Genomic DNA, 18,309 nt, shown 5'->3' with positions numbered 1-18,309 from the left:
TGTACCCTACATCATCAGGTTTGAGGAGTTGGGAATGAGTCCAAGCATGAAGTCGTTGCTTGGTACCTACAACTTTAGTTCGCTATGAACACTTCCTGAATCTTGATAACTCAGGCAGGCGGACTGATACTTGATAACCCTGCAGTATCAGGATCGAGGAGTTGGATCCAGAAATTTTTATGGGAGCACCACGGAAACTTCTATTGTTGATCAAAAAATAATTTGCAAATCGGTCCAAAAACCTCGAAAAGATCGGTGTACATACATTTAAAAAAAACGGGCCAAATTGAGAACCACCTCCTTTTTGGAAGTTGAAAATTCAAACTCAACTGTTTCAACTCACCCATGACCCCACAACACACAAATTTTTATATAGCGCCATCTAATGCGCATTTGTAGTATTTTATAACGCATGATTCTATTATGATCGTGACTCGTGTCATAATTATCAAAGAATATTATGTAGATAAATTATTTTTGTCGACGTAAGTACATACTTTTCCGATAGATGGAGCAACCACACAGAAAAGAAGATGGCGAGTAGCTGTGCGAAGTAGAAGACAGATCACAGAAGTGGTGTATGGCCGAGGCAAAGAGTATAATAATATACATGGGCCGAGGTCCGAGGTGTGGTAAATTTTGTGGTTTTATCTCTGGTTTTACTTTCATAAATACAGTACCTGCATAGAAGCACACTGCTATTCCAGTTTTACTGCCAAAATTAGCGTGAGCGAGGAGCTCTGCTAAAACCCTAAAACCGAAAACGCATAGGTCGTTTACACCGTAGTTGATGAGGGTCTGTTTAATATTCTATTCTGATTCTACTACGTATCATGAATAAGCTTCATATTGGCTGGTAGGTACTTAACTAATAGGTATAACGTAATTGTTACCTACCTTTAAACCCTTTTACCCTTACCAAAATCTTGAATAAATCCTTATTAAATGGCACTTGAGCAAAACTAAAGTAGGTAATGCTACTGAGTAATAATCTCACCTATTATGCAGCTTATCCATACGTCCGATGTTCTAGCCTGCACTAGGTGTTGTTATTCTAAGCACTAGATAATAACTATGAGTTAACATACATGTAGGTAGGTACCTACCTATGTGCACATGTACAAAAGGATTAAATGAAAATAGATGAATGTGTATGGATTCTCATTATTTGAATCTATCTACACAATGATCTATTTTCTATTCAGAGTTCCATAACCATAACCAGTGAATAGTGAATAGTACTTACATGAGCAGTTAAATTAAAGATGGCTGCTCGAAGCCCTCGAACTAAGGGGGCCTCAAAAAGCTCTTATAAATTTTTAGCCTATGCTCATGACTTCGTCCGCGGAAACCCCTATTTCACCTCCTTAGAAGTTAAATTTTCAAAATTCCTTTCTTAGCGGATGCCTGCATGCCAAATTTCAGCCCGATCCGTTTTCAGTCAGTCAGTCACCTTTTCCTTTTAATATATAGACTTTTACTGTTACAAATTTATTCAATAGATATTTTTCACAATTCACTGACAAATAAACATTTTAGTTGGGGTCCCAGTCTATAAATTTGCCTAGGGTCTCGCATAAAAATGTTGTTATATCGTGGCAAGTCTTTCTTCATTCCGTATATAGGAAGATATTTGATGCATTTAAAGCAAAGTACATAATATTATGTACTTCCATATACAATTCCATGTAAAATTATTAAGAGGAGAGGTAATTTTGTGCGAATATTCAAGAAATGCGCGGCGGTCTCTTAGCCCTGGGGCACATTGTATATGAAATTGTATGGATACCTAACGTTTAAGTGATGTGAAAGAAAAAATAGATAGTTTTATATTACTTATTTTTATTCTACGTACTTCCACAAAGTGTGTGCTTCATGAAACTTACACAATAAACTTACTCATCGTCAAATACAATAACTATAAGAATAGACATATTTATAAAAATCGTTAATCACAGTACTAACACAATAAATATAATAATATTATGGAATGAATCGTTAAATTTCAATAAATAAGAGTATCGGGGAATGCTCAGCTCACGTTAGAAGCATACAACTTGTTAGTCACCTCCGAAGAAAAAGTTCCTATGGAACAGGAAGGCACAATTTTATTCATCAAAATTGTAAATATATTTTTATTCATAAATGAACTAAGTACAGTAATAATAACTTTAAATAAACAGTTTATATTACTGAACTGTATCAAAAATTTTAAATTCTCCAAATTGTAAGTAATTGGCACAGAAACTAATAACTAATATGAAATTGATTTTTATTTTTAAAAAAATGCTTTCCTAACACCACCGCACCGTAAGTTCAAAAGAAACTTACATTTCGTCAATAATAATTAATATTAATTAATTATTTGTTATTAATACAAAAAATTATTCCAAAAATACGAAATAAAAATCAGGAATGATCAATCTAAATGCTAAACAATAATATAATATTATTATTTTGAACATGGGACTTATGACACAACATAAAATACTACTTTACTTAGAGATTCCACTCGAGTTTAACTGCAAGGGTCAATAAATACGTACTTTAAGTAATCGTTACTTTATAAGTACATAGCTTATTAGATAGTAACACTTTAAAAAATCCAATTTTATGTATACTTACGTAAACAGTTTTATAATCTAGTAAAGTACTAACAGGAATGAATTGTACGTTCATATTAATTTTTGTTACCGAAATCTCGTCTTTTCAGGAGTGTCAAAATATACGAATAGCTTGGGCTTAAAAATGCCAGATTTTATCCTTTTCTACGACAGTGTCTGACTTATGTGTAAGAAAAAGATAACACGGCTTTCGTAAACCCACATAACTTTTATGTTTACATATGTCTAGTGTTGCCAAAGTTGATTCCGCTTTGGTTGGCTCCCTTATTAGAGCCGTACTGAAGAGAGATAACTCCTTGTCCAGCCCTGAGCTGTTCTTCCGTGAAGTTTCTTACGTTCTTCTCGGCTTCTTTTGGACCTATGGAAGGCTTGCCGTAGTTGCCCGCCTGGAAAAATGCAAACGACATCATCAATATCATCATCCATGCTAATATATTATCCATACTAAGTAATATTATAAATGGAAAAGTATGTCTGTTTGTCTGCTAGCTTTTTACGGCCCATTCGTTTCACTAATTTTGACGAATATTGTTATAGAGATAGCTTCATTCCTGGGGACAGACTTGGGCTACTTTTTGTCCCGAAACATCAAAGATTCTGATGGGAATTATAAAATACCTAGGCAAATCACCTGAAAGAAGTTACAGCCTATTTGGTACAGAAATGGCTTGCATCCCAGAAACGGCCATAGCCTACTTTTTGTACCGGAAAATTAAAGAGTTCCCTCTGTATTTTTAAAAACCACAATTCACGCGTGCGAAATCGTGGGGTTCGTTTAGTATCTAATACTATGTATTTTAAAAAGTCACTCAGAGATGTACAATCATCAAAACGAAATCAAAAAATGGTTAGAGAAACTTTGAAACCAATATAATATCGATGTTAAGTAAACTATCTAAGTAAATAGATCAAACTGTTAGAAAACTCGAACCAACCTTTCTGCCAAGGGATTGCAGGCATATAACAACAGAATTGAGATTCTGTCTCTCCCAAAGGTCAACAGTTTGGAAGGTCTCTTGCGCTGGGACGCCAAAGTTCTTCGCTGATTCCAAAAACGCGTTGATGTTTTCCATGCATTTGAATGCCATCTTGGATTCGTTTATCTTCTTGATTGTTCCAGGTTGGATCTGGTTGGAGAGTCTGAAGCAGAAGGTTTACTCTCTTATCAAAAATATTATCATAATTAATAAACAAACTTTGTACTAGATGAGTTAAAAACATCTAGATCTTTGCCGAATAAAAGTGTGGGAAGATCAGGTGCAAGACCGATAGTTGTAGGTACGTACTTTTTTTTGCTTTTTCTGAGACATGGAGATTTACCACTGCTATCGAGAATTCCTTAACAGAAAATACTTTTCTGTTTCTTAACAGAAAAGTATTTTCTGATAACTTGTTCACTGCCGTTATGTTGGCACCATTGCAAATCACACAGTAATAAACCCTAAGTTCTAAGGAATAAAGCAAACAAAGCAATGGTGCCAACATGACGGCAGGGGACAAGTTAAGGAATTCTCGATAGCAGTGGTAAACCTCCATGTCTCAGAAAAAGCAAAAAAAAAGTACGTACAACTATCGGTCCTGCACCTGATCTTCCTACACTTAAAAGTTATCAGTCTATAACTTTTTCGACTGAACCTAGCTGGGACTCGAACCCAGGACCTCATGATCCGCAGAAGCCACTAGACAACGAGATAGTCTGATTGCTGATGACAATCGATAAAAATTAAAAACAATCCTCTAAATTACTTAGTTGGAATTTTTGATTGAACTAATTGTACAAATAAAATGAATTGCAAAAACCACTTAAAATACTGAGATAACGGTAGATCCAAAGTCCCATAACTATCTTTAGCACAATATAGCATAAGCATAGATCTACGTTCAACATAAGATGGAAAACTTTCATTGAAATACTGTATTCGAAGTGTTTACTATGCAAATAGGACAGCGCCATTACCTCAGGTTCGAACCTTATATCTGCACGTTGCGCGTTGCTAAATAAACGCGTCGAATAGCGTTGCAAGTGATGCAGAAACAGACAAGATATACAACGACAGATCACGATCCGGTGATTTGTCCGTATTTGACTAGGTACCTACTTACTGTTTGTAATAGGTGAAAACCTTGCTTGAATATTTGTAATGTCGGTATCAAATTTGGTTGGAAAAAGCTTTCTGTGATTTTAACCTTTCTGGACATGCTTTAGACACGTGGACTTGAAGTCTATTGTCATGACGATGTAACGCAGGGATGAAGAGACGTAGAATAGAAGCAACAGCCGAATGAGAGAGGTGGAAAGTTTTCGTAGATAAAAGATACAAAAAATCTAGTTGAATTATCCCGATATCATCAGGCACAAAAGCCCTTATACGTGATCCCCTGATCGATCCATCAAATCTATCAGCTTACATTTTATACAAATGTTAAATATTAATATTAATTAGCAATTTTTAATTGATAACTTTGATAACAGTTGTTAACGGATAACTGTGGAACACAATTCGGTAATACAGAATTAAAAGGCTTCAATTCAAATAAAGACAGAAAAGTTTTATGAAGAAAGAAGAAGAGAATAAAGCGTTTTTGCACAATCATTGCAATCACTGCGTCAGTCGTACAAATTTTAGAACTCTACCATGATGCAAATCCTTTTCCAAAATCTTACTCACTTGCAAAGTAGCGTGCCGTCCTTAAGCACCTCGTAGAAGTTGTCCATATCACCCGATATGTTCTCAGGCTCCCCTGTGATCTGCCGGATCCATTCCAGGCATTCCTCAGCGAGTTCTTCACTGTATTTGCTGTTTATCTGAAAAAAATTAAATAAAAAAAATATAATTTATTACATCAATTTGGGCCCCCTATTTTGGCCGCAAAATTAACATTTTTTTAATAATTCATGGACTAGAAAAATGGAAGGACACATCTGGAGTAAGGAGCTTTTGAAAATGCAGTTGATTTGTGGTAGAAAAGTGAATTCTACCTGAAGAAATGAAAAGAAATGGAAATTTCTTTTCATTGACTGTAGTCAAGCGCAAACAATTTCAAAAATTACAAATAAGTAGTTACATTGACCATTATTTTTTAACCGACTTCAAAAAAGGAGGAGGTTCTCAATTCGTCGGAATCTTTTTTTTACAATTTTAAAGTAATAAAGAAGGTAGGTAGCGTGATTCTAACTATTTTTTTATGTCTAGATCTTGGTTACCAACCTGTTTTTGTCAGACGCAAGTACCTATAATAAATGCGTAATGGGCAATGGCAAAACCATTCAATGTGTCAGTGATGACGATTATGGCCTAACTACAAATACTGCGGGGCTTCATTTGAGATTCACAACGGACCGACATACAGTGTATCACGTTTCAATGATGCCTATGCATTGCCTTAGTTACTTATATAATATTTTTTAGCGTAGGTATGTTTAGTCACAAGGTTGGGAATTTAGGATTGGAATTTGGAAAATCATTTTTTATCTTTTGAATCATCAATGATCAAACATCAGTTCTTATTTCGTAACAATTTTTTCTTTAGTGACCATCTACCTCCGGTGAAGAATGCTGCTTCTACTGAGTAGAACCGGAAAGAAAGGCCATAGTTACCCTTTAAACGGAAACGTGTGTAGGTATATAAAGTTTCTCTTCATTATTAGATGTCAAATATGGGGTTTTAATAGTAATATACACACTCTGGTTAAATATCATGCTGAAATTTTAGTGGTTGTCTTCCCGCGGCAGGATAATTTGCTCTCAGTAGTACTATTATCGAGTTAAACTTAAAATATGAAATGTTTTTGTTTTGAAATAATTAAAAAAAAATCAGCAACTCGAAAGAGTGAGAAACAATAGTAATTCACTAGACGCAACGTGAATACTAGGTAGTTACATCCAATCGAACCGCGCTGCCAATAAAGTGAAAAAGTATAGAGCAAAATAAGCTCTCGCGCGTAGTGATACGGCATAAACTAGCCTGCACGCACGCGGTACTACTATTGGTTCAAGGTCTCATTCGAGTTTTGTTTTTTTCGATTGTAAAAATTTGCCATTTTTGACTCTAACAATTTTTTATATTTATAAATCGATTGTAATACCATGACGAAATCATTTCTACTGATACTGAAGAAATGCCATAAGGGTCTAATTTGTAGTATTTAAACAGTGCATCACACCGCGTAAAGTACCTACTACCTATATAAATTAAAATAGGTTTTGTAGAGATTTTGTACATATTATGGAATCAGGGTGGAATGGGTCAAAAAATAGGACTATAATCAAGTAATCACCCGTCTGGCGTTGGCAGACATCCCTTTTTTAAGTAACTACAAACCTATCTACTATAGAGAATATAGACAGGCACTCTATTCCGGCTTCTAACGAGTAGTGAAGTGCGGAGTACTCTTATGAAGTGGAAACATCTCATTAAAACTATATCTAGTAAAATGTTTTTTTTTTAATTTTGCAATAAATGCATAATTTTGTGTGAAAATAATTATGTGAAACCTACCTACTACTGCAAATTATTCCTTTACTTAGCTTACATCCCTGGGAAGGGCATAGGCTACTTTTTATCCCGGAAAAGAACGGAGTTCCCGCGGGATTTTTAAAAACCTAAGTCCACGCGGACGAAATCGCGGGCATCACCTAGTAATGAATAAATAGGTATTATTTTAAAACAGGAGTGCACAACTTTACTCGAGAAGATTTCTAATTACTCCCTTTGTTATTATAATTTTACTACACAAGAAATCATAAATTCATAGAGCTGGATGTTTGTCGGCTCATTATAACGGTCATGCAGTTAGCCTGCTTATCATCGTGACCTTCAGCGGTTAGTATTTACTAAACTCACATGTATTTCCTAACATTTGTTATCAGCATCACATCGAACTGTTTATGTAGAAATATCTATTTCAATGTTTTCAAGACATTTTTAGGGTTCCGTACCTCCAAAGGAAAAACGGAACCCTTATAGGATTACTTTGTTGTCTGTCTGTCCAGAAACCTACAGGGTACCTACCTACTTCCCGTTGACCTGGAATCATGAAATTTGGCAGGTAGGTAGTTCTTATAGCAGACATAAGGGGAAAAATCTGAAAACCGTAAATTTGTGGTTACATCACACAAAAAAAATAGTATTTTCAATTTTCAAAGTAATATAACTATATCAAGTATCATATGAAAGGGCTTCACCCGTGCATTCTAAAACAATTTTTCTGCATCATAGTATGTACCTATTTGATTTATCGTGCACAACGTCGAAAAAAATACGACTGTAGACTGTAGACTGTACAGAAGTAAATAAACTGTAGTAGGTACGAAAAATACGGCGGGACAGCTAGTTAAATTACAAAAACTTGCCAAGTGCGAGTCAGACTCGCACACGATGGCTTTCGTACAGGATACCTATAACGCTATGTACCTATACTTACCTACTTTTTAAATTTTACTAATTTGCATGGGGGCCATTTTGAAAATTATCATCTCGGTGTTTTATTACGAGTATTTGATGTTATAGTACTTCTACTTACTCTTCTCATACTGAAAGGAGACCCGTGCTCTGTAGTGAACCGGCTATGGGTTGATCATGATAATGATGATAATGTGTTATGTGATGCTATAGCGGCAATAGAAATATACACTGTGACAGCTCTCTACATAATTATGGTTCATGATATACAATCCGCAAGCAGATAGATGGACAGACGGACGGACAGCGGAGGCTTAGTAATATGGTCGCATTGGCACCCTTCGGAACCCTACAAGAGCAGCCCCCCGATTGTGTAAGAATAACCATTTCATCGCTGTCGCAATCGTCAAGAAATTCTGCCCTTTGATTGGTACATTCGCTGTTTACATTCTTTCACAGCCAATCAAAGGGCAGAATTTCTTGACGATTACGATAGTCATGAAATGGTTATTCTTACACAATTGGGGGGCAGATGCTCATAATTTTAGCGACTATAGTAAAACCTCCTACTGGTAATCAAGGGTTATACCCCACTCAACTTTTCTTTGTATAAAAATATTTACTTGTATTTACTTGTCTGACTTTTGTGAGAATTTTGACCTGAAATATTCATTAAAATTATTAAGGTTTACACCCCATTTTGCTTTTGCATTTATTGAATACATCCAGTTTGTTTGTGTTTGTCATGAAAAGTTTAAACATTTCTTCATAATTGCTTATTACATTGTAAGCTGGTGACTGTTGACACAGGCTGTCCGCCCTTTGCAAATGTTGGCATGCCAGGTATCCATTATTGTTGACATGCCTACGTCATGAAACCTTTTAGCGTTAGTTTTTGATTAACAACTATGTGCGTAGGTACGGGCGTGCCATGCTACAGATATGCCAATAGGTAGGCACATTTGTGGGCATCTGGAATGGATGAGGTACGGGGGCAACATGGTCTAGTTTAAGTTATTGCGTACTGCTGCAAAAATATTCGGTTCCTTTTTCAAAAGCCGAAAAAGATAATATTATTATTTACACCCGTTTTTATTTATAAAATTAGCTTTAAAATAGTGTACCTCTACCTACCTACAACCGAATAAGCACCACTGTCATAATACAAACGCCATGCATGGACATAAGTTTTAACTTTATTTGGTACCAAAAAACTATTTGAAAGGGACTTTTTTTCTGTTTTATCCATTTTACTAGAAGTGAAAAAAAATCAAAAGCACATATTCAATCGATATTCCATCACAGTTAAATGGATCGCAACGAAACGATTTGCATAAAAGCATTGACGTGTATTTTCTACTTCGAAACTAATTGCTTGAAGATTTATTATAATCACGTCATATTTTGTTAAACTTCAATCCTTTTAGCGAGCACGCTACATCACAATACTCCTATAGTCGAGCAACAATTAATTGCTATAATGTCCGCACTTTTATATGTTTTTTATGAAAAAGTATTTTGCTAATGCATTTTAAACTCCAAGCATTAATTTCAAACATTTTGGACTAAACATCCAATCAAAATAAATAAGTATTTGTCTGTTTTGTAAAATGTATCTAGAATTCTACACACACACACAACAAGCAATCAAGGTTTGTTAAAATTATATTCACGCCTTTCATTGTTATTTGTGAACAGAATTATTATGATGAATATAGAAGCTAGGTTATTAACACAGAACACTTCTTCATTATAATATTTTATAAGGCAGTGCAAACATGGAGGACCTAGTCTAAATTAATAACGAAGCATTCAGTACCTAGTACTAAGTTCTTTCATCCATTCATTACGCTTACGCTTACATATTCATGACACCACGTCTAAAGGAAGGTCTAACTACAAAGACTTCCTTATAAAGTAATATGAAGCAACGATAATGTTCTCGGAATTTGCCTACTAAATAAAGATAAATAAATATTTATAAGAGCTTATTGTAGAATTGCTTAGAACTGTGATAACCTAAAATCAACCAACGCGTTTGATGACGTAACTGACGAAGGATTCGTGCATGAGTCAGGATTTCGCAGACGAGACATTAGCAAGAAAATAACGAATCACTACAACCTGAATTCTCCTCCGTCTCTCGAATTTATTTGCCTCTTGGCTGGTAATAACAAACAATAAAATATAGCCTGTGTCTTTTGGTGTTTCTGTAGTTCAATGTTGACAATGATCTAAGCAAACTTAAAAGGCGCAAAGACGATTGTTGTTTCACTTTTGTGAAAACAATACCATGTTTTAATATGAGTCTTATTTGCAAATTTTTAGCAAGTCTAATAAGTTCACTTACAGCTCAGAAAAATGTAAGCTTGACACAAATTAAAGCTTGATATTAAAGGTTCCCTGACGTCAAGTTTTTATGCAACAAGTTGATGGAACTGGCTGATAAGAACAACGTTAAATAGTTGGGCCTTTCATTAATATTCCGAAGCGTTATCTAATTTGTGTTGGAAGACGAAGGAAGTGGTCTCTTGTTAGCTATGTCCTGTTTGAACTTTTTTTGTAACACCTGCCCAATTTTAAATATAAAAAACTCATTCGATTACATCACACAAACCTGAACTTATTTTTATTGAACGGGAATAAAAAATATCTATCTAGATTCTAGATACGAAAAGATTACTGAATATGAGAATTGTGTTACCACTTACTTAAGTTGAAAAAGTTTTGAAGTGAAAACTTCTTTATTACCGTTGTGATTTAAAACTCGATGAAACGACAAAGCGACACTAGAAAGACACAACTCTATATATCTACAGGATTCAGCTTGCGAGAGAATGAGATGTATGTATTCTAGAATGAGAATGAATGTATTATACATTATACCTACAGTATTTCCTATTGTTTCATACTTTAGTTACCATAAGCCTCTCGTCAACTCTCGTCAATTCAAATGTAAAATATTTTCTAACTTGGTAAGTAAATCTTAATAAATATACCCTACAATTTATCTTACTTTTGATATCTACTCGCCTTCTTCTCATTCTCTTGAGATTTAAAGGTTTCATTTTTACCTCGTGTGAACTGCTCCAATGTTTTAAAATTATAATTGAGTAGCTAATTTCTAACACTACATGTCAATAAACTCATTAGGCTGATAACGAAAATAGAACAAGTTATATCAGTAAGTAGGTACATATGTATTTTAAATTCCGTTACAAATACACTTTATTTAAGACTACCTACTGATTGTATTATTACTTTGATGACTAGTAATAAAAACATCTGTTTCATGTATTCTTAAGTTGGTTTTGACATTTATTTATATGTAGACTGATTCAGTAAATGGTGCAACGCATGCACTGTATAGGATTACATATTTAATCCGTTTCTGGCGCCAGCTGCTTACGGAGGTCACAACGTCGGAGGGATTACCAACGTGCCGTTAAAAGCGTTCTTTCATTGCCAATCTCTACATGGTAAAGATTTACCCGTAGTAACAACTGACAAAGTTGAAGCCAGAAATAGCCATGACTCAGTATTAACGGATTTTATCTGAATGTAGTCGCGGCACTATTTAAAACTAATACAGTCTTTACTAACTTAATTTATCACGAGAATTTGCACGATTAAATAGCAATGTCATGTTAAATGTAGAAAAAAGGCTTCGTAGGTAGGTATATATCATCATTTACAATGCTTCCTCTAAAAGGAAACAGGAATGGGGTCACTATAAGGCCGTCAGTTGACACACGGCCAATGAAATACAACTTGTAATTACTATGGGAATTCATTTAAGTCCTTAGATATTGTGATACAAGGTTAGGTTGATAGCAGTTATACGAACTTACAAAATAGAACGATTACTATTTAAACAAATACTAAAAACTAATAAATGTCACTTTAAAATATCAGGATATTGCAAAAGTGTTCATTAAGAACAGTAAACGGTAAATTTTTAAAAGATAGAACATGTATAGAACTTAGATCGAAGGTTGTGGACGTCACAGTTAATAAGTTCAGATCAATAGATTGAAACATGTAAGCCAATAATTAAGAAAGGCACGTATTACTTAAATTTAAATACTCAGTAGTACCTACTTAAGTATGTAATAAAATTAGTATAAGAACAAAAAGGTCGACAGCACAGAACAATAATATTGGCCCGAGTAAGTATCGGGTTATATTTTGTGGCCACACATGTTGAGAATGAAATAGGCACCAACCAATTCAGCTATGCATATAAGAACTTTATGTTTAAAGACACAATCGAGGTAGGTATAGACTACAGACATATCACAATGAAAATGTATAATATCAAGGAAACCAATTTTGAATCTTGATATCAAAGCTGAAAATGTGACAATGTGTAGTATAGTTATAAGTGGAGAACAAAAATGTCTGCATTAGTCTCAAAAGGATTAAATAAAAGATTTCATTAATTAGAAGCCTGTGGAATTAGGAAATCATATACAAAAACAGATCAAGTTCTGTGTACAGTTTGAGGTTTCTAGGCTTTCTAGCAAGACTCTTCAAATGCTTGACGTTGAAGGCTTTCGATTCCTTTTGTTATTCTGGGTTTGTTTGCAATGCAGGCGATATGAATGTCTTCAAAGAGAAATTTGGCTGGGTGTCAATCATGAACATATGGTGGAGTTTTGAAAGTAGCCTATATATAAGGCATATAAATACGTCCAGCGTAAAGGCCATACCTTATAAGGCGTGGTTTGGTGTTGTAACTGAACCGTGCCTTTTCTGAGTCATCGTCTTGGTGAATTAGTATGAAATAAATTCTTAAGCACTAATTGAACATCTGTTCAGTTTTTTACTATGGCCTATCTCAATTCCGAGACTTCAGTTCCGTACCACACAATCACGAAATTCAGATTTACTAAATCGTGTGACTGTTCAAGTCTGATATATTAAATACTAGATGATGCCCGCGACTTCGTCCGCGTGAATTTAGGTTTTTGAAAATCCCGTGGGAACTCTTTAATTTTCCGGGATAAAAAGTAGCCTATGTCCTTCCCCGGGATACTAACTATCTCGGGATACTTTGGTAACTACTCATCATTAAAACTTATGCACAGACGCTACTTTGGTAACACTCGTCATCACTAACCCTTATGTCCTCCCTTTCGGGACATACACGTCTATTCTTCTTCCACATTCACACCCCAAGGGAGGCTATTCTTTTTGCCTCATCTAAAGTAGGTAGTAGTTCACCAAGTTTGCTTTGGCCAACCGATTTTATTTTGGCCTTACGAGGTCCAAAACAACGTCAGCCTGGATATATTGTCGGGTACTCGACGAAGTGCCTGATACAGTCTTATTTTTGGCAATGGATCTGTAGGTCTATAGGTAGGTTGTTAATGGCATAGCCTCCACAATCTATGTTAGAAATGAAGTCCGGCTAAAATCCTTTGGTACATAAGAGGTAGAAAGGGATTTAAAGATTCAAATTTAACGTAACAAAATAATAAGGTTCTTACTTTCCTACCACAGGCATTCTATGCGTCTTTGAGAATTTATGTAAACAAACTACTTAAAGCATTTGCTTGAACTTAAATGATCATTGCTCGGGCTGTGAGACATAAAATTTTATATTATTTTAACGTCCGAACGTAACATAGAAAATTATAATGAACTAGATGTGCACTCGCATCATATTATTTGAAGTACCTATTTAAAATTGTTTTACTTCAGCTATTGAATATAATTAACTTGAAACAAAAGGCTTCTTGTTTTAAATTAATTTTACCACTTGTATTAACAGATTCTTACTGAATTTTATGGAGATATAAATGTTTATATAGATAAACGTCAAATCTGAGATTATCGCACTAATAGTTACATATTTCTTAGAAACATGTTGAATTTACCAACTGGTAATACAGCCTCTAATCGAGCTTATTGTAAGACTTACAATGTACGGACTTAAATCAGCTCAACGAACTTGCGGAATTCATTTGACCTCTACCTGTCCGAGGCCAATATATTCGATATTATTATATTTTCTACATCTGGAAAAGTTTTGAGGCATCTTTAAATAAGTTTTAGACATCAATTTTTGAAAGCAGTAAAAAAATTCTGGCCTTTGCTATCGAGGAGAGCTAACTCCACTTATACAGTTATCATCACTGATGCATAACGACTTTTATTTTGTTTATAACCGGTCGTAATTGTTGACTGATTCTCCTTGACCCACATCGATTGAATGCAGCAGGAAGAGATGCACTTTAAAACACCTTTTATCGAATACACTACAGGTACCTACGTGATTTTTCTTACAAAAAAAACTTGTAATTCCAAATATATCGGTACCTAGTAAGAAATTCTCATGTACAGTTAACAATTTTGTGCTATACATTCGAGTTTATGTATAAAATAACCATTTAAGGCCATTGACCGCATTCGGTAATGCTTAAGTTGTTTGCAAAATTTAAATTTTCTTAAAACAAGCTCGAACGACACTTTTAAATAATAGCGTGACGAAATTTAAATATTGCAATATTATGTTTTTGATTTTCAATTTTTATTACACATTTAAATAAATAAGGAGTTAAACCAAGCTTTGGCACTAAATTTTGTAAGAGGATAATCTAAATATATAAAACGAAAAGGTGACTGACTATCTAGTAACGCACAGTTCAAACTACTGGACGGATCGGGCTGAAATTTGGCATGTAGATAGTATTATGACGCAGGCATCCGCTAAGAGAGACCTCTTGATAATTCAATACCTGGAAGGGGTAAAACAGGGATTTGAAATTTGTGTAGTCCACGCGGACGAAGTCGCCGGCATAAGCTAGTTAGTAATAATTGAAATCCCTATTAATACTATGCATGCGAAAGTGTGTTAGTTTGTCATTCAATCACGTCGCAATGGATTAACGTGATTGGATTAGGTATAAAGGCTTTTATGCCGAGAAAATAAAGGCTTCCCACAAACTTGATTAAAAACCTAAATCCACGCGTGCTCATCAGTTCCTACGGGATAACTTGCCATGTTTCACGCTTTTGCTCTTTAATAACGCAGCAACAGATCAACGTATCCACGTGGTTTTTCGCATGAATATGGTTAAAGACCTAGAAAGTGATATAGACTTTTGATCAATAGAAAACGAAGTGTTCCCACGGGATTTTTAAGATCCTAAATCCACGACCTAGGTATTCACGAGCATCAGTTACATATAAATTAGTGTAAATTAGTGAGAAAATAAATATTCACCATCAGAATAAAAGGACAATGTGACTGACTGAATGACTGACTGACTGATCTGTCAACGCACAGCTCAAGCTACTAGACGGATCGGGCTGAAATTTGGATAGCTATTATGACGTAGGCATCCGCTAAGAAAGGATTTTTGAAAATTCAACCCCTAAGGGGCTGAAATAGGGGGTTTGAAGTTTGTGTAGTCCACGCGGACGAAGTCGCCAGCATAAGCTCGTTCTAGATAAGTAAGTACCTACTTAAATATATTTCGTCACTGTTTTTACATTTAATACTAAACTAAGTACTGATAAAGGTACCTTCCCAGCTATACCTAATATGCGGTTTATCAGCATAACACCGTAAGTATAGTTTTCGAAACTCATTAGTTTGGTATGAGAATTGCGTCATGTCTAGCACAGTTAGATATCTAATAACTAAAGGCTTGCATCACGACCACATGCATTTCAGTGGTTTAAATAGTATCAATTGAATTGAATGGATTAAGATTTTAAACCGATTTCATCCTTGCCTCGGGCGTATACATGAATGCAAATAAAGCTTCGAGCTTCTTTAAAATTCAAAACCTCGTCTAGCAGGGCATTATGCAATGGAATTTCCTTGGCAAGTGCAAAAGCAGTTTAGCTTACGTGTTCAGGTAACTACTAAACCTCTTTTGGCTTTAGAGATAAAAAGGTTTTTGCATACACCTAACAGGACGTAATACGCCGTATCTTGTTCTAAATATATGGGTTTTATAGATAAAATATTGGATAAAAACAGGCGTTACTTCTTTCGCTGGGGGTTCCTTGAGGATAAAACAAGTAAAGTTTATAAAATATAAATTAAAATCAGACCAAATAATATTAAATTATATAAAATATATCAACTACAATCCATGCACCATAGACGAATGGTAAAATATTTTCAGAATCCACGCACTAAGAATATTTTTCATACCAAATTCAATTCATTTACTTATCTCAATATCTTTTCCCGAAGTTGGGCAAAAAGGTTAATCAATTTATTGTGACGCACATTATTTTATGAACCTAATTCCATGATAATTTGTTATTTCTATCAGCTATAGGTAGGTACCTAGGTATATTAAGTATGTTGACTTATTTGTGTAGGTATTGTTTTGCGGCAATTCTATAACAGATCATCCCAATAATTGTTAGTCATGTTTGGTATTCTTACATCACTACCTATTATAGTTTGTTTGCTATAGGTGAATAACTGATGATTTTATTTAGGTAGGTATTTAGCCTTAACGAGCTCATCATTTTTAGTAGGTACTATTCAATTAGGTCATTTTAACAATTTTTAAAATAGAACTTCTCAAATTTTGAGTACGAAAACCATTTGGTCAACGTGAATTCCTCATTATACCTTTATTTATTTAAAACTAGCTGATACCTGCGACTTCATCTCCGAGGATTTAGGTTTTTAAAATCTCGTGGGAACTCTATGATTTACCGGGATAAAAAGTAGCCTATGGTACTCTCCAGGTCTTAAACTATATTCTATGCAAAAAATCACGCCAAACCATTGCTCTGTTGCGGCGTGATTGAAGGGCAAACCAAAAAACCAACAAACAAACACACTCGCATTTATAATATGGATAGTGATTTAAAAGTAACAGGTAGGTACACGCCATTTTGACACTATTTTATAACTATTATTTTATTGTACGACTGTACCTTAGTAAATAATTCTATTAGAAAGTAATAGGTCGAAAGGGGAACATACCGTGCAAATATTAATAATTTGTTTAGATATTTCGCTGATTAGGTAAATTATAATAATAATAAATCTATTTTACTAACTAGCTATCTACTCATTTGTTTAATTAGATGATATAGTATACCAAATAATTAGCTTACTATTACGATTGTAGGGGCCTAGGGGTTTCAACATGAAAAGCGCGTTATTCAAAAAAAAAGTCAAGTCACGAAAATGGCTGCTCATATGGGCACCTGTATTATGTGTACCTATCCACCTATGTAGACGAATTTTTTGTGAAGTATACCACAAACCTGTTCCACTTTTTAGGAATAACTCTTGTGGGGACGTGTAAGTTTAACGTATGGATAGCGTTTGTTAGTGTGGGTAGAACGCATAAAATAGGTTGAAATTTCTAAACGCAAAAAGTTAACCAGTTTAAAATTAGAACGTATCAACAGTTAGATTACCGTTAATTACCTATTAATCCTTGAAATAACAGGATACGGGATTGTAATTTACCTAATGTCATCTCATTTCATCCCATAGAAAAATAATGTCGCGCCCAGATGCGAAAGTAGGTCACGGCCTAGCCCTTGTAACAATATTTGGACCACAGCTTCCCAATCGATAAGGTGACATGAGAAAACATGTGCCGCTTTAAAACGGAATTCCTACTTAAGTTTATCCTTAAAATCTAAAGTATAATTAATCTGGCTGTTAGTGCCTGCTTACCTTTCTCTGTGCTTCAGCAGCAAATCCAGACTTGGTGGCCCGGTTGTTGGCCATTTTAACCTTTAACTAAACTATAATAATAAATTAAATCACAAAACACGAGTTGTCGTGAAGTCACCGCGTTTGGTATAATCGTTTGGTAATGTAAACAGCGCGGGTCGACGGGCAGGCGAGTGCGACCGGTTCGATGTGTGAGTGTGTGATGAATGACATCATGCAACGGCCGGCTGGTGCACGACTCGGTTATAGGGTGGTTGAGACTGGTTATCGATATCGATCATTTTAATCGACTTAGTTTTCCTATATATTTAAACAAGACATGGCCTGTAGAGTGTAGGTTAAAGGCAAGAGTAAATAGGCAGCTTCTAGGCAAGCGCGCTCCAACCTAGACCTCAACATACCTACTAGATATTAACTTTTTAAAAGCATGATTGTCGCCAAGCGCAAGCCTATCTTAAAATTTTAAAAAAGTGATTATAACCGCGATTTTTATGATTGGCTGAATAATTTATAACGCGGAAAATAATAATTTGTTGAAAATGTAGAAAATGTAGGATGGGTTTAGCAATAATCAACATAGTGAGAGAGTGTAAAGAAATAGTGGTATAG

The 18,309-nt window shown here is 34.9% G+C and overlaps 1 protein-coding gene across 1 annotated transcript; it reads right to left on the bottom strand.

The window, feature by feature from the left end:
* Positions 1-1,825: 1,825 nt before the first annotated feature.
* On the bottom strand, positions 1,826-17,921 carry Chd64 (calponin 3). Its single transcript, XM_034974697.2, has 4 exons — positions 17,701-17,921; positions 5,294-5,430; positions 3,560-3,764; positions 1,826-3,010 (listed from the first exon to the last, which is right to left on the bottom strand). The coding sequence occupies exons 1-4, from the start codon at positions 17,752-17,754 to the stop codon at positions 2,840-2,842; spliced, it is 567 nt and encodes a 188-aa protein (XP_034830588.1). The 5' UTR covers positions 17,755-17,921; the 3' UTR covers positions 1,826-2,839.
* Between the last annotated feature and the right edge of the window lie 388 nt (positions 17,922-18,309).

This window comes from Maniola hyperantus, chromosome 13 (assembly GCF_902806685.2).
Source record: "Maniola hyperantus chromosome 13, iAphHyp1.2, whole genome shotgun sequence".
Lineage (NCBI taxonomy): Eukaryota > Metazoa > Arthropoda > Insecta > Lepidoptera > Nymphalidae > Maniola > Maniola hyperantus.
This window is presented reverse-complemented; position numbering and strand designations above follow the sequence as displayed.